At 43.0% G+C, this 16,958-nt stretch overlaps 2 protein-coding genes and 1 pseudogene across 12 annotated transcripts in view; 2 read left to right on the top strand and 1 right to left on the bottom strand.

Moving 5' to 3' along the window:
- Window positions 1–7,283: 7,283 nt before the first annotated feature.
- LOC142890993 (uncharacterized) lies at window positions 7,284–8,408 on the top strand (annotated as a pseudogene).
- Window positions 8,409–9,084: 676 nt separating this feature from the next.
- LOC142890981 (C-type lectin domain family 4 member E-like) lies at window positions 9,085–12,421 on the top strand. 3 transcript variants are annotated; one of them, XM_076030367.1, is made up of 9 exons: window positions 9,085–9,475; window positions 9,564–9,623; window positions 10,371–10,484; window positions 10,710–10,775; window positions 11,001–11,063; window positions 11,263–11,325; window positions 11,463–11,614; window positions 11,726–11,850; window positions 11,933–12,421. In XM_076030367.1, exons 1-9 carry the CDS (start codon window positions 9,412–9,414, stop codon window positions 12,135–12,137), a joined length of 912 nt encoding a protein of 303 aa, XP_075886482.1. In that variant the 5' UTR covers window positions 9,085–9,411; the 3' UTR covers window positions 12,138–12,421. The 3 variants fall into 3 exon arrangements, with proteins under 3 accessions (XP_075886482.1, XP_075886481.1, XP_075886483.1); XM_076030366.1 differs by lacking the exons at window positions 9,085–9,475; window positions 9,564–9,623 and having other exon boundaries at window positions 10,171–10,484; XM_076030368.1 differs by lacking the exons at window positions 9,085–9,475; window positions 9,564–9,623; window positions 11,001–11,063 and having other exon boundaries at window positions 10,179–10,484.
- Window positions 12,422–15,529: 3,108 nt separating this feature from the next.
- LOC142890974 (uncharacterized) overlaps window positions 15,530–16,958 on the bottom strand; it is a 26,989-nt gene continuing 25,560 nt past the window's right edge. For all 9 annotated transcript variants that reach the window (XM_076030356.1, XM_076030358.1, XM_076030355.1 and 6 more), the window contains one exon: window positions 15,530–16,309. In XM_076030356.1, coding sequence (XP_075886471.1) covers window positions 16,081–16,309 — 229 coding nt within the window. In that variant the 3' untranslated portion in view covers window positions 15,530–16,080. The remainder of the gene's footprint in view (window positions 16,310–16,958) is intronic.

Raw genomic sequence — 16,958 nt, 5'->3', positions numbered from 1 at the left:
GCGTGTGGGACAAAGAGAGGTCGAGGTTGTTAGTGCGGGAACCTCTGGTGTCTCTGGATCTGGCACGACTCCAAACTCCTCTCACGTGTCCGCCGTTGAAAAGCGTAGGTGAAAGGGACAGGATGAATAAATGTTTTCGGTGAGTTCAGCGGTCCGAGTGAGCTAATATCTGACTGCTAGGGTGGGATTTCTTGGAAACAGACCCATGTGCCATGTTGGACATGGTGAACAAGCAACAAGCTGAGGCTGCTGCTCCTCCAGCAGATCTCCACATACGGAGTATCCACAGTGAACAGGGTTAAATAAACACAAGCCCTGATAACCCTGAGGTTGCCCTGGCCACTCAGATGGGTTTATCTCTCCGTGATGGCTTCAGAAATCCTGGCTGCCAGCCAACAGCAACAGGGCAGGGAACACTCTCACCCCAACCCATGACAAGACACGGCAAAAGGAGTGAACTCGAGGCCAGAGTGTCCAAGTCTAAGGAGAATCATAACTTCTAAATGGCAGCTGGATTGTAAAAGATTTCAGTGTTAAAATCAAACTGAATTGGTGCTTAAACTGTTTGTTAGGTTCTTTTGGCCAACAAGGCCAAAAGGAGCGAGACAGGAAGTAACTGTGAGCCGAGCCTCTGCTGCAGAGATTAGCATTGACGCTGCAGTCGCGACAGGTTTAAGGAAAATGAGAGCACATTTTACACATTCAGGAGACTAACAAATAAACCACAGAGGACTTTACCTTTGTGGAGGACTTTACCTTTGTGGATGGTGAATTCAATTGTGAATGCAGCTCTTCTGAAACAGAGACGAAGAAACATATTAGTTAACAAGTGTAAGTGACAATACTGTCACATTCCAAAACAATTCCATAAGCAGCTAGTGAGAACTAGCTAGAGAGATCTAGCTGACCTGCACTGAGCTGTGAAAACGACAAAGAACTAAGACATGTATCTTTCTAATCAATTGTCAATTATTCAATACAATGATGAAAGGTTAAGTGTGCAATATTTGGAGATTTTGAAGAAGAAACAGCGACATCAAGTGGTTACATTTGACACGGCAGTGCAAATTTACTCTCCCTCCCCCTCCTAAGCTTGGCAGTGAACTACGGTGGCCTGCACAAACAAACCTGGATACCTTGTCCACCTTCTTCTTCGTTGGTTTATTTGAGGACGCAAACAGTCACCCTAAATACGAAACAGGAACAGGAAGTCCCTTGATGTATGTTAATACATGTAAATGTATGTTCCTATTTATACATGAGAAATGTTCTAAAGGTAGGAAAACCAAATGACTTTTGTTGTACTGCAATTACACATGTTTATTTAAGCATTTATCGGCAGTATATTAAGCTTTTACCAAGATAAAGAATTCATAAATCAAGCCATATATGACACACTACACCTTTAAAGCTTATCCAACGGTGCAAAACACCAAACAAAAACACAAGAGCACCACGACAATGTGACAGAAAAAGAAAAAACAACATAGAAGGGTAAAATCATCAAAGCACAATGTTCATGTTGTCCCACGAATGTTGCATCTTGTACGGAGGGTCGTAAAAGGTTTGTCCTCGTGTGTAAATGTGGCCGGGGAAGGGACAAAAGAGGAGAAGCAAACAAGGAGGCCCAACTGCGCCTCCTGTAAAAAAGCATCAGCTCACCCTCAAAAATCTAAATGCGGTGAAAAGTCATTATTCTGCCATCCGGGCAGGAGCTGCTTTTTTTTTTTTTTTTTTCCTCTCTTTTTTATAGGAGGTAGGAGCTTGGAAGTGGGCCTGCTGCAGTTTAATGAGTGGTGTGCTGCGGCCTGAGAATGTAGGGGAAAGGCCACAATGTCCCTTTCGCGAAAGGTCAAAATTAAAACTCAAACTGGATCTGTGGACGTAACCAAAACCCCCCCCAAAAAAAAAACCAGGAAGAAAAAAGAAAAAAGGGGTGGACCCGCCCCCTCCGTGTCATCAGTGTTGATAACAGCTCGTACATCACGCTGTGCAGCACACATGGGAGCGAGGGGACCAACTGCAGTAACAACGAAAACGAACCAAACCGTGTTTCCACCGACCGACGGAGTGCAGAGTGCAGAGTGCACACGCACGCTCGCCCGTACGCACGCACAAAGCAATTTTGTCAAAGTGAGCTCCTAAATATAGCCGTGGCGCCGTGTTATTATCGCAGCAGGGGTGGCGCTCTGTTATCTCTCACCCTTCACTCCCATTGTTTTACTACTCCAGCGGATGACAGCCTGGATGGTCCCGGGGCCCCTTTTTTTTTCTCTGCTCTCGGCACGGCACCGCTTATGTAAGACGCCGGTCGCTTCGACGTATTTTTCCAGGCGCGACAATTTAGAAAAAGATTTTTCAGGGGCCGGTTTTTACGCGCCACAGAGGAGGAGGTGGAGGCTGCGGTACGCACGCACGCGCGCACGCGCACGCACGCACGCACGCACACGCACGCTGCTATTGTTCTCTGAAGTGGCAAAGAGATAAGAATCTCCAATGATTCAGGGCTGACAGCCATAATTTGTGCCATTTGACACGGAAAGCATCCTTCAAGTCACAGTGAATGTAATGCATATGGTGACACTGAATATGGTGCAGCAACAGCAGAACCCTGATTGATCACGACGGCCTGACAGGTACTCGAGTTTTCTGGTTTCTTTGGTTTGGTGACGACCCTCGAAATTGCCTTTCGAGGGTCTTTGTGATTCACCCATGCAGAACTGCAGGATGGGTAACAGTGGTCCGAGAGCTGCAAATAACAGCTCATCCTGTACATAACATAGTAGTCCAATAATTACACCACTAACTTATTCACTCATCACTTTTGCACAGCACAGAATTGTAAATGTTTGTTGTATTCTATGCTGTTCAAATTGTTCATATTATTTTTTACCCTCTGTACTGCACATAGGTTTTTATCTTATCGCATTTATAGTTATATTTATTGTTAATGTTGTCGCTATTGGCACACATAACACTGATACTGTTTCTGTCGAGTGCATCGATTGCTGCTGCAGCACCACAAATTTCCGTCTTAGGGGATCAAAAAAGTAGATTCAGTTCTATTCTGTTCTAATTCTGTCCGTGTGCTTCTGTGAGTATTTGACGTGCTGCAGGGACACTCTAATTTCCCCATTGCAAATGAGGCAAACGGAGAATAAACATTATTCTTTTTGAGCCCCTTCACCTGCTTCAGTTCAGGCTGAGGCGTCCTTGCAGCGCGGAGACTCGACAGCATGACAACAATGAAAAACAAAAGCAATTACGCCCTTTCGCGAAAGCTATCGTTAAGCTCACCACTGGATGTGTTGCACTGAGAAGCAGCATGTTTGAGCCAGTCAAGACAACAAATAAATTACTTTGATACTACTTTGGTCACAAACACACACATATACGCGCACAAAACACAGTTCCAGGGCTTTCTGTGTGTTTACACCCAAACAAACAAACTGTTGATTGGGAGTGAGAGAGTTTGGTGCATACCACGAATAACTTTGTTTGAGGCTGAAAATAGGATTTTTTTTTTTTTTTTTATTCACAAAGATCGAAAGAAAATGTATGCGATTTCAGATTATCGTTTCGAAACACAAAAGTTTTTCATTTGTATTGGTGAAATGTTGCAGGCTGTGCAATCAGTTGAATCACTTTCAGGTTCCATCGGAAGTGGAAGGGAATCAATAGAGAAATTAAACCTAACCAAGGCGATGTGAAAAATGCCATTTCTGAGGGCGGCTTGTGTTTTCAATGAAGGAAAGAGGACTAAAACAGAAACAGCTTTTTACCATTAAGTGTCACAAAATGAGATTAGCAAAAGTATTGACGATGTCAATGACGTCAGTGACGTTTCTTGGGTTGCAGATCTGCATCCTGGCTGGCGAGCACATCTCAGCATGACACCCGTCCCGCCTTGTACGCCAAGCTGCGTAGGGCCCCCGCGTCGTCTGGAGGGGCCCCTGCATTTGCACTCAGCAGTGTCACGGGCCCGCAGACAGCGTTGGAACATTAAGTTAAAATGAAGCACAACTATCCCCAACGGCATGGAAAAAGGCATTAAGAAACAGCATGTGGAAAAAGCGGTCAGGTAGGCTTTTGTTCTCAATGCCCTCGTTCAACAATTTGATCGCGTGCTATGAAAAAACAGGAAGGTGGCACTCATGAGTCGGCAGCTGCGAGCTGCACATCTCTTTGTTCGCAAATCATGTTAGGTTAGCTTGTCAGCACCACAGATCTACTTCAGGGGTGCTGTTCTGTTTAGACTTTGCTCCAGATATCAATAAGAGTTCAACACACTGTATTTACTTGGATGGAGGCGAACTGTGTTCATTCCTGAACTGCAGCTCGGAAAGAAAACTGCACGTTCACCAAACGTGCCTTGGCCATTGGTTCATTGACAGGTTATTGGTCTCCAACGGGGAAACCGAATGGGTCACCTACCATGAAAAACATAGATACAACAACGCACATTACAATGTAGACAAATTAGCCGATGGAAGCATAACTGCGGGGAGCAGCATCAGTGCTCTGGGAACAAGCTTACTGGGTAGGAAGTAGGTCGCTTGAAGGGGAGAGGGAATTAGGATTGAAGTAACTCAATAGGCACACATCAATTTAAAAAGTAGACGCAGAGTCTGGGCCCAAGCAGAATATTGGAAGCAATGGGTATTATGAATTAAAATGATTTACAAAATTAAAATGTTAAATAGCGAGACAATAAAGAAGTAAAAATATTCCATTGTGTAGTTTTAAGTACATAAAAAATAGGCCTGAAGCAGCTGATAATAATCAGTGTTGTTATAGTTTGCTAAAAATCATGATCACAACAAACAATTGTATCAAACAAGGAGACTCTTCCTGTGAAGAATGAGTAGCCACTAAATGACTAAGTGTACTGTACCAGCATATGTTCAATTTGGTTGTGATCATGGCGCTGATGATATTGTGTGTATTGGAGCATCTGTTTCCTCCAAACACAATCACAAACATTTCAGGGTGATTAAACAAAGTTCACATTAGATCAGAGACAATATGTCAAACACGCATGAGTCAGATTTTCCAGACGTGGAACACCAAGGGCAACTAGAGTGAAAATATCAAGAGTCTAAGTGCAACCATCTGTTACTTTTTTTGCTTGTGTGCAGGCAAATGTGATGCGGCGTTTTTCGTTCAAACGCTGACTGTTCAGCATGTCGCTCGTACCTCCAACTCTTTCTCTAAAGCATGAAAAACAAATATTGAAGCTAGGAATTAGCGTGTGGTTGAAGAGAAAAGGGACATTCCATCCCCTGGTTGTCAGCAATCGCCTTTTTTTTTTTTTTTTTTTTTCATCAAAGAGGTCAGAAACAGGATTTCCAGCCATCGAACGCAGCTGGCCGCACAAACAGAGCCCAGAAAAGAAACATGTTGTTGGAGAGGCCACAGGAGAAGCCGTAAAAGTGCTCGTGACGTCGCATCTGAAAACAAATTAACTGAAGACTTGTGGTGCAGGGATAATCTTGTGTTTCGAACATGATCATCAACAGACCTGACGTAGTGGCGATAAATTCATTGAATAACATCAAATCTGAATAAAAACCTAAATTAACTGAAGGACAGCGTTACAAGTCGCTGACATAAATATTGATGCTCTTTTTATACACAAGTCTTGACTGGTATTTTAATTGACTTCTGTTGCATAAAATCAGAGAAAACTTTGCCTGAGTTCCTGATGACAGATGTACAGCCAAACATGACAGTGCCTCACTGTTACTGGTTAATGTACTTTCTTTAAAACATGAGTATTCAAAAAAATGTACTGAAATGTGCTGTCCACAATGTTGTATTTACTTCTACTTTGACAGCAGACTTGAAACACAGGGAGAGCGCTGCCATCTAGTGGTGAACCACGTTGAGATTTTGCATTCTTTCAATCAATTCCTTGCTCCGCTGTCTTGCTCCGGCCTATCCTACCTCAGGACGGTCCTACTTCAGAACGCTCAGAACGGTCCTACCTCAGGACGGTCCTACCTCAGACGGTCCAACCTCAGGACGGTCCAACCTCAGGACGGTCCTACTTCAGAACGCTCAGAACGGTCCTACCTCAGGACGGTCCTACCTCAGACGGTCCTACCTCAGAACGGTTCTACCTCAGGACGGTCCTACTTCAGAACGCTCAGAACGGTCCTACCTCAGGACGGTCCTACCTCAGACGGTCCTACCTCAGAACGGTTCTACCTCAGGACGGTCCTACTTCAGAACGCTCAGAACGGTCCTACCTCAGGACGGTCCTACCTCAGACGGTCCTACCTCAGAACGGTTCTACCTCAGGACGGTCCTACTTCAGAACGCTCAGAACGGTCCTACCTCAGAACGGTCCTACCTCAGGACGGTCCTACCTCAGACGGTCCTACCTCAGAACGGTTCTACCTCAGGACGGTCCTACTTCAGAACGCTCAGAACGGTCCTACCTCAGGACGGTCCTACCTCAGACGGTCCTACCTCAGAACGGTCCTACCTCAGGACGGTCCTACTTCAGAACGCTCAGAACGGTCCTACCTCAGGACGGTCCTACCTCAGAACGGTCCTACCTCAGGACGGTCCTACCTCAGACGGTCCTACCTCAGAACGGTCCTACCTCAGGACGGTCCTACCTCAGAACGGTCCTACCTCAGACGGTCCTACCTCAGACGGTCCTACCTCAGGACGGTCCAACCTCAGGATGGTCCTACCTCAGAACGGTCCTCCCAGTGAGTTTCAGGCACAGGTGAGAACGACAACCGGACGAAGGATGCGTGCGAACACCTCGCCCCAGACCTGGAGGCGGACTGGAAGGCCACCCACTGCTCCATGGCCCCACCACTCAACCTATTACTGGGACGCAACCTGGGCCCCACCAACCTCATAGAAAAAAATATGATTTTTATTTATTTTGATGATTTTTGATCATTTTAATGGGATCGTTAGCGTGACATGGTTTGAGTGAATGCTCACATTCTTGTGGATGTTTGTGGTTATTAACTAGTTGTTGTCGGGTTTTTTTCAATTGTGTTTACACATTAAATTGGTTGATCCTTCCAAATAAGTTGAGAAAGGAAGTTAAAATCTATTTTTAAAAAGGGGGGACATCAAGAGGAGTTAGGCAAGGGGCATATTTGGTGATAGTATTGAAACAAATTGGCAAAAAGGCATACATGAATTCTTATATCATTCTGTTTTTTAATTTTGTAGTTTTTGTTAATACACCGCAAACAAGCCAACACAATCATTCCACACTGACAAAGAGGCTGATACCTCCACTTCCTACAGAGATGGTTTTAACAGGCTCTCAGAACCTCCCATCATCAGCGGCAGGGTCAAAGGTCACGTCAGAGAGAGTGGCCCTCGTCATCCTCAGTGCTCTCTTGACCGCTGCCGCTGTTGCTCTAATTTGTGTCTGTAAGTTTAAACAGCTCTTTACAAATGAATTCATCTACAGAGGATATGAGATTTTTCAAAAACTTCAATGCATCGTTCTCACACTTGTTACACTTTGTTACACTTTGGGTACGTGTCCTGCATTGATGCTTTGCTTTTTCATTTACAATTTAAATGAAAAGCCTGGGATTCCATCCAAACCAAGGAAAGTCTCCATCACATGAAGGATATCAGCAGGAATCTTACAGGTGAACTGATCATTATTTGTGTTTAATGCTGCAGGAAATGCTTCAATCTACAAGTTGTGCAGGGTTTTTTGATTTGAACTCAAGAAGTAAAGCTAAATTAGCTTCAAATTATTCCATTAAACCCTACTGCCTGGGAACAGGCCAGACAACAATGTCAGCAGGAAGGAGGGGAACTGGCTCGCATCGACAGTGAAGATGAGCAGGTGCGTTACACTGCACACGTGTATGTCTGCACACGTGTGCACTGCTGCATCCCGATGTTTCTGCATAGCGACTATATTAACACACAGAAATCCTGTTTCCTCCAAACCCAGGAATTCCTGACGGAAAGAGTGAACGAAAAGATGAAGGCGCAGGGGGACACGTTCTGGATTGGTCTAACAGACGCTCAAACAGAGGGCGAGTGGTTGTGGGTTGACGGATCAGCACTTAATGAAAGGTTTGACCCTTGAAAGCCCTGTTGCCCTGTTGTTTCCAAAAAAAGAATTCCCAAAAAACATTTTCTGTCTGATTTTTCCCAGCTTGATATTTTGGAGCCTCAAGGAGCCAGATAACTGGACGGGGGAAAATCCTGAGGATGGAGAGGACTGTGCCAGGATGGGAGGGAAATCAAAAGATGTCATCCTTGCCAAGTGGTTTGAGAGGGATTGTAATTCTCATCACAAAAGCATTTGTGAGAAAGCAGCAGTGCGTGGACGTCTGTTCTGTGTTTGAACTGTAGTTCTGTGTCATCCAGTCGAGAGCAACACGGTAATGTTCTTCCTGCAAAAATAAACTGAACAGGTAGAACTGAAGTCCAGGTGACATAAACTGTCGAGGGAAGCTTTTACACCGAAGCCAACACGTGACGTTATGACAGTGTATGATTTAAAAGATTTGGTTTAATCGCGCTGTATTACAGTCCAGACCTTCACTGTCGTCTGGATTATGATCAGTTTACCAGATGAGGATTTACAAGATGGTACATTTTGTCTGGTGTTAAAATCCATCCGATTTGTCTGTTGTCAAATCTTTGTCACATTCTTGTAATGACAAACGAGTGTCTCGGACAAATTTCCAGTTGAATTCTAGAAATATAGTTGTTTTTTTATTTATATTTTTATCTGCAACCAGTGGGTTACAAAATGTGAGACGTGGACATTGCAGACAAAACAAAAGCAGTATTTGAATAAAACATTTTTTGTATTCTCACGTATTTCTTTTTCACAAAAGGGTGGTCAACGAATTCCTACTTCCTCATTCGACCAGTTTTAAGCATCTTGTCAGCCAATACGTTCTTACATTTGGTGACAGGACTGTGGGCACTGCTATGAACGACTGACAGGAAGTTATATTTATTTGTGTCACACTGACTCATGACAATTTATTTTTTTTTTTCTTGGTAAAGGTCCAGTCTGTCAAAATCTGTCTTGATTCATGCTTTCTATATTGGCAAAAGCTTGACATGCTGCCGATAAGTACGTTAGTAAAGGTGTATACTCGCAATACAATAAAAGTAATTTGCTTTTCCTACTCTTAGCCCGGTTCTCATTTACACTGCATAAAAATATACACAAAGCAAGGGTCTTGCTGCCACTTAGCTGCCATCTTGCACAGCCGTTATTTAAGGAAGTACGGTAGTTGAGGAAGTCCAATTGTCAATGACCGGAGCACGAAACGCGCCGTCAGACGTGCTTCTTTTAGTACCTTGCTTCCTCAAAACTTTCCACACTGGCCCTGGCCTGCACTAACATCAAGTCAACTTTTTAACTGTTTGTTGAGGCACAGCCGGAAAATGACTCAAGACGACATTGTGTACGCAGATGTTAAATTTACTAAATCCCAAGCGGGGAAGCCTGGTGAGTCAGTCAGGAATATGCATGTTTCTGGAGTGATCCTATTTAACCCAGTATGAGTGTATTAGCTGAACTTGTTTTGGTGATAAAGGGGACACCTGCTCAGTGGCTGAGACCATATACTCTGAAGTTAAGATCAAGGGACCCTCTGGTAAGTAATTTTTAAAATGAAAATACAAACAATAATTCATAAAGGCTAAGTAAGGTAAAGAGTGAGTTGTCACCATGAGGAAAAACTGCTAATAAAATGATCTTTTTTTTCTTTTCTTTTTTTCCATTAATGGTTTTGTTCTAAATTATGGCTGATGTACCCATTTACAAATTCAAGACTATCAATGAAAAAATTTTTAAAAAAGCCTTGAACCGTAACAGTGTGATGAGTTTTTGAACCAGCTTTAGTAAATTTGAATTTGGTGAGATCATCATTTCAACATCTTGAAAAAAAAAAAACTGGTTAAAGGAAGCTTCTCTTTACTCCTTTCTACTAATATTTGATTTTAATTTCTGTTAAGCACCTTGAGTTGCAAGCCTTTGTATGAAAGGTGCTATATAAATAAAATTTGATTGATTGATTGATTGATTTAATAGTTGGCTGGAAATTGTGTGAGCGAGTGCTTACAATACAGATGTTGGCGCTTGAATTTTAAGCTTTTTTATTTGTGTTTGTACATCACATGGGTTGTAGTGAAAGCGGTTTCTTCCAAATAAGAAAAGGAAGGAAGATCTCATCTATTGATAAGAGGAACATTAAGAGGAAATATGTGCCAATATTATTGCAACAAAACACAATGCACAAAACATTGGGCAGAGAGAACGCAAATACATTTTGAAGAGGCTGACATTTCTTCTTCCTACAGAGGTGGTTTGATACAAACAGTATGTGCTGTATTTTCAACAGACTCTCAGAGCCAGGTGACATCAGCCGCAGGGTCAAAGGTCACGTCAGAGAGAGTGGCCCTCGTCATCCTCAGTGCTCTCTTGACTGCCGCCGTTGTCGCCCTGATTTATTTCTGTGAGTTTAAACAGCTCTTTAGAGGAGAATCAAAATGACCAAAATGAACTCGCACAGGAAATTGTCATGTAGTGCCAGAATGATAAATGACAGGGAAAATATACAAAGGATGACATTGTTCAAACACCTTACCGTATCATTCACACTCTTGTTACACGTTGTTGCGCTTTGGGTACGTGTCCTGCATTGATGCTTTGCGTTTTCATTTACAATTTAAATGAAAAGCCTGGGATTCCATCCAAACCAAGGAAAGTCTCCATCACATGAAGGATATCAGCAGGAATCTTACAGGTGAACTGATCATTATTTGTGTTTAATGCTGCAGGAAATGCTTCAATCTACAAGTTGTGCAGGGTTTTTTGATTTGAACTCAAGCAGTAAAGCTAAATTAGCTTCAAATGTAGCTAATGTCTAATACCTTTTAACGTTATTACATTTTAATTCTGCCAGCTCCAACATGATACTTGTACTGTGGCTAAAGTAGATCCATCTTTTTTTATTTTTCTTTCATGACAGAGAGATACGATGAATTACAAGAAAGTCTCCTTCGCATGACAAGTATGAACAAAAATCTCACAGGTGAGCTGAACATTTGTGTTTAATGCTGCAGGAAATGTTTCAATCTACAAGTCATTCAGGGCTTTTTGGTTAGAATTGAAATATTAAAGCTAAATGAATACCTTTCAATTCTATTTCTTTTTAATTCTGCCAGCTCCACCATCATGCTTTTGCTGTGCTGAAGTAGATTTGTCTTATTTAAATGTTCTTTTCACGACAGAGAGCAACGCTAAATTAAAAGAAACTCTCGACAAGGCGTCCTGCCCTGCTGGTGTAAACACAAGTAAGCGACAGATCACAATTTCCTTCATCTTTCATGATTTGACAATAATCAAATGAATGTGGGTGGTGAATTCCCTTCCTTCTGCTGAAACAGCAGTTTGGATGCAGCTAATTTTAGACCTTTTTCATCTTTTAAAGCGACGCCATGTCCACCATGCCCAGAGAACTGGGAGGAACATGGAGATCAGTGTTATTTATTCCAAGAAAACGCTACTCCCTGGGAACTGGCCAGACAACAATGTCAGCAGGAAGGAGGGAATCTGGCTCGCATCGACAGTGAAGATGAGCAGGTGCGTTACACTGCACACGTGTATGTCTGCACACATGTGCACTGCTGCATCCCGATGTTTCTGCATAGCGACTATATTAACACACAGAAATCCTGTTTCCTCCAAACCCAGGAATTCCTGACGGAAAGAGTGAACGAAAAGATGAAGGCGCAGGGGGACACGTTCTGGATTGGTCTAACAGACGCTCAAACAGAGGGCGAGTGGTTGTGGGTTGACGGATCAGCGCTTAATGAAAGGTTTGACCCTTGAAAGCCCTGTTGCCCTGTTGTTTCCAAAAAAAGAATTCCCAAAAAACATTTTCTGTCTGATTTTTCTCAGCTTGATATTTTGGTACAAGCAAGGGCAAATCGTGGAGCCAGACGACTGGAAAGAGGAAAATCCTGAGGATGGAGAGGACTGTGCCAGGATGGGACTGGAATCAAATGAAGTCATCCATGCTAACTGGTTTGACAGGGATTGTAATTTTCTTCACAAAAGTATTTGTGAGAAAGCAGCAGTGCGTGGACATCTGTTCTGTGTTTGAACTGTGTTACTGAGTTGAACTTAAGAGATATTGTTGAAGTATTAGGGAATTATATACACACGCGCACACACAGCATGCAGTGAATACTGTGGGTCTAGGTTATAGGGATTTTAGGGTATTGGATGAGGGAGCAGCTCATTGTCCTGTCCTCTGGGTTGGTTCTTGTTCTCTCTTTTTGTTGTTGTCGCTTTCTTTGCTGGTACTGTCGCTGCTGTGTACACAAGTTCTGTGTGTATAGTCTTGTCAGTGGAAGAAAAATAAATAAAAATGGGGTCACATAAAAAGGAGTTGAAAAATTGCTGTGAATGCTTATTTGTGTCTCTTAATGCCCCACTTGTCTGCAGCTATGTTTGATGTGGTTCCTTTACAACTACGGAAAAGACTGTCTCTCTCTCTTAGCTATCTTTCATAAATGGAAAAGTTATTAAGAAATGACTTCTTCACATGATGTTCTTGGCAGTTACGCTGCATGGTTTAACTGTTGCCTTTATGGCATTCACGATCCTCACTGTCTAGATTATTATTCTAAAGGGGCGGAGCAAACAGGTCTGGCTTTGATCTCCTTTGAAGTTATTTCAAGAGCCACAACGTGATAACATGAGAACATCTGGATTGGCAGGAGAACTGAGTTTCGTAGCTGAGGAATAAAGAATGAACATGGCAGCAGCGCAGCACTTTGAGTGCGTGTTGGCATTGAACACACAAAAATACATCCATGCATCGTTCCCTACAACACACTAAATACAAGTATTTTTATCTTTCATTGAACAGACAACTAGAGGATGGAAAAGGCACCGTGACTGTGTGTCATGGAGAATCTTCATCCACTTGTCAGAGTGTTCAGGGAGAAGCTGATAGCAGTGGAGTCGGTAGAGATAGAATTAGGGTCTGTTGACCAGATGATAGAAGACATTATAAAGTTCTGCTGCGTCCAAATAATCATCAGAGTAGAAAAATATAATCACAACGTACCTTGTACAGACTGGCGCTTTCGTCCCAAATCATCCACCTGTAATTCTGCAAGCAAGGGCTGTCCAGACCGACATGAACAACAAATTGAGTATCTAGAGTACTTGAGTGAAACAATTTCATTGACTGATGCGGAGATCAACGACATTTTGGAAGTGATCTGGGACCGGAGCAGGGAGGAGATGGTTGCGTTTTTGTGGGAAGAAATATTTCAGGTCATAGTTTCTGTGCTTTCCTCAAAGTTCGAAGAAAGGGGCAGAAGTCAGAGCAGGACAAAGGGAGAAAAGTTGCTGCTCCCCCAGTTCTTACCAGTGGTCTTGGAAACAAGCTTAGACTACATGGTGCAGATGATACAAAGAAATGCATCTTGGTTAATATGCAAGACTTGCATTCTGGGCAATGGCACCAAACATAAGACAGAGACACCAGTCACCCCTCGCAAAGAGGACAAAAACGTTTCCCCTTTCAGAGAATCAACAGTTGTCAAAATCAAGAAAAAATTGGATAAAGTAATGGGTGACATAGCTGATTATAGTGCATGTGTAAATGCTGAGGAGCGGGACAGGGTTTTACCAATGATTCGCAAGGACAATGACATAGTGGCAAACGAGATTGTAGAATTGATGGTACGAGACCATAAGCTGGATCGAGATGCCGTGGCTAAAACTACATTTGAACCAAATAAGGAAACGTGCTGGATAAAAGAGGCCGAAAGCAAGATCTCAGCTCTTCTCATCCGTAGTTTCACCAAAATGTCCGTCGTCAATCTCCTGACTAAGCTGAGAGGCAAACATGACTGTTCCGCGTCAACTGGAGGATACCAGTCATTACTCGGGCTACTCCACGGGGTGGATCTCCTGGTGGATAAGATGCTCTCACGGGACGAAGACCAGGAGGCAAAGAAAGAAGTGGAGGAATGTCTTTACGGCAGGGCAGCTCAGAGGATTTCCGTAGAGCGGCAGGACCTCATCAGAAAGCGTCTGTGCGCTCTGACACTCCGGCACCTAAACCCCGACAAGGGCAGGATGATGTGCTCCCGGCAAGAGATTCAAGTCCAGGTGAACGCTTCTACCGAGGAGATGGTAAAGTGGTTGAACCAGCAGGCAAAGCAGCACAGCAGGAAGGCCGGCGTCACATGGGACACCTTGGAGGAGATCCAAGGAGAACTGGCCAATCGCTTTGCAACTGCACCATCTTCCAAAGATCAGTCAGACGTCAGAGGCAAAGGCAGCAAAGTTGAGGCCGCAGCGAAAGAAGACCTGATATTGGACCGTCTGTGCAATTTTGTGGTAACAATGATGGTCATGGCGATCCTGAAGGATTATCACTTTCACTCAGAGGAAACTAACGCCATCGTCATGATAATGAAAGAGATGCTTTTGGCCAAGTTGGCAGGCTGCGAAATCGCAGTGGAACTAAATTACTACAACACTCAAATTATTACCAGGGCCGTTAAAAAGGCGCTGTCAAGGTGTTTCGGCAACTCAGAACTAGTTAGACAGGCAATATGGGCAAAAGACCGATGGGTGTTTCATTTTATTGTTGAACACCTCAAAAGGCGGCTCCTCAAACCTGTGAAGGTCCCCAGACTTTCAAAATTCTTACAATGGCTTTCAAAGCCGCTGGATTTCTGTTTGCAGAACAGGTTCCAGAAATTGTTTATTATCTACAGAGACACCTTTTCCATAGCAGACTCTCTCTCTCAAGACTCTGTGCTATCAGCTTCAACAGGTCCAGTGATGGCGTTCAACCAATAATGAGTTCCCACCTCATGGATAAATGGCCAATTTGGGATCTTTGAAGATGATGGTTCACGTTAAAGCCTTGAGCCAGTTGCTATGGGGAGATCAAGGCTGTTGACGGGGATTTGGTCCAAATACTTTGCTCTGTTTTTGAAAGGTTGATTGACGTAAAAATGATTGACCTCAAAAAGTTTGTTGTCCTACATGGGCCTTTCTTTGTGCACGTTTTCCCTGTGTCTGCCTTGATGTCGGTAGATACGCCGGTTTCCTCTCAAGGGTACAAAAACTACGTGAGGCAAATTGGGAACCCACAGGTGTGAGTGTGACCCCCCCCCCCCACCTCCTGAGATTCGGAATTTGTCTTTGATCCCAAACGTCTTTGAAGCAATTTTAAACTTTTGTCCCGTCCTTGGAGGACACTGACAAAGAATGAAATAGTGGTATCTAAATAGTTTTAATTTTTAATAGTTAAACTTTTTTTTTTAAAGCTGACTAATTGTCTAAACTGAAGAACCAAGCTTGATTTTAAGTTTTTTTTTAAAAGTAACATGGATCTCGTTGGTCTATTTTTAAAATGACTTGAAGTATTTGTGTTGTCGCATTATTTCTATTCACACGTACCAGACCAAAATACCAATGAAATCAAAGCACTTAAAAGGCTGCTCTTGGTTAGCAACTAGCAGTTCTACAGCTTTATGAAATCTAATCACCAGATTAGGGTTGCACAGCTTGTACAAGGTCAGGAAGTTGTGAACAAACATTGTAGATCAGAAAACGGCAGCCTGCAAACCCAAAGGCACAGTGGAGCACACAAAGCACTGAGGCTAGTTTGAGGTCGACTTTGTGTGCACAGATGTATTTTGAGTCAGCCACAAGCTGACATACTTGCAGATGATTCTGCTTTTTGGTTTTCTTTAGCGTTTCAAAAGGGAAAGGTTGCAGCAGCCGTTTTGGTCTTTCACAACGGGAGGTACCACAGTGTTGAAAACAACAAATGGTATCATCTGTAAAGACAGCGGTTAAGTTAAAGGTAAAGAAAGAACACGGACAAAAAAAAAAGACAAAAGCTTTTACTCAAAAAATGTAAACCCTGAACAGAGGCAAAGAATAGAACAGGAACAAAAAACAAAATAAAACACGAGGGTAGATGGGGGTGGGGGGGGGGATTAGCAGCCAGAACGTGTGAATTGTGGAACTAATTTTATCTGAATAAAGTATTAACAAACCCATTCTTATTCAGAGTGAGAACCAAAGTCCTCATCAGACACAAAAGCTTTGCCATCTGACGTCTGCACTTTTTCACTTGCGTGCAGCTCTCGTACAGCGGAAATTTGTACAAGCATGGTCCCCAGTGTGTGGTCGTCCAGCGGTGTCGTAGAGAACCACACGGGGCTGCTGGGAACGCAAGAGCGAAGTGGCTGCAGGTACAGCGTGTCGCTGCGCTCCCTTGACGCGTCAGAGCTGCGAGAGAAAGAACGGATGTTCAGAAGAAACACAGTGATCTGAGGCATCCGCTGAACTTGGATATGTAACAAGTTTGGACTGAACAAAAGGTGATCGTATACCTACAAATACATATATATACACATACGCATATATTAGGGTTGTGCATCTCCGGTCTGTGGCCGATACGATACGTACCTCGAGACACTACCGACGATTCGATACATTAAAGATACGATATGATTCGTATATTTACGATACGATACCATTCGACCCCCTCCCTAATACGATGCAGTGCGATTCAGCACAGTTTGATCCAACACAATGCGATTTGATTTGAGACTCCGATGCAAAGGAACGATGCTATGCAATTCAATGAGTTTGGTTATTTATCCACCAAAATACAAACATTCTGTGTTTTTCAATTTAAATTTAAAGGTCTTTTGTGAACAACTGGTTCACAATTAACAACAACAAGGCAAGTGCAATATACTTTATGAAAAATAAATGAACCTTTCCTAATTGCTTACAAATGGAATAAATGTAAACTCTTCTTGCTGTTGCTGTAAACAGACAGCAGCCTAACTGTCTTAATAAAAGTGTCACGACAGTGAAATCGCTGTGATGTTGAAGACAGAAAAAGATTCAAATACTCAAAAAAAAAAAA

The sequence above is a fragment of the Nelusetta ayraudi genome, unplaced genomic scaffold (assembly GCF_046127955.1).
Source record: "Nelusetta ayraudi isolate G7.1 ecotype Tasmania unplaced genomic scaffold, CSIRO-AGI_Nayr_v1 ptg000027l, whole genome shotgun sequence".
Lineage (NCBI taxonomy): Eukaryota > Metazoa > Chordata > Actinopteri > Tetraodontiformes > Monacanthidae > Nelusetta > Nelusetta ayraudi.
The sequence above is the reverse complement of the archived record's forward strand: the minus strand, read 5'-3'. Positions and strand labels throughout refer to the sequence as shown.

Bases quoted from the DNA above. Each gene is read 5' to 3' on its own strand.
- LOC142890981 (XM_076030366.1), top strand. From the start codon at position 10,232: ATGTGCCAATATTATTGCAACAAAACACAATGCACAAAACATTGGGCA. The intron at 10,485-10,709 runs GTGAGTTTAAAC...TTAAATGAAAAG, and splicing joins TGTCGCCCTGATTTATTTCT to CCTGGGATTCCATCCAAACC. The intron at 11,851-11,932 runs GTTTGACCCTTG...GATTTTTCTCAG, and splicing joins GGATCAGCGCTTAATGAAAG to CTTGATATTTTGGTACAAGC.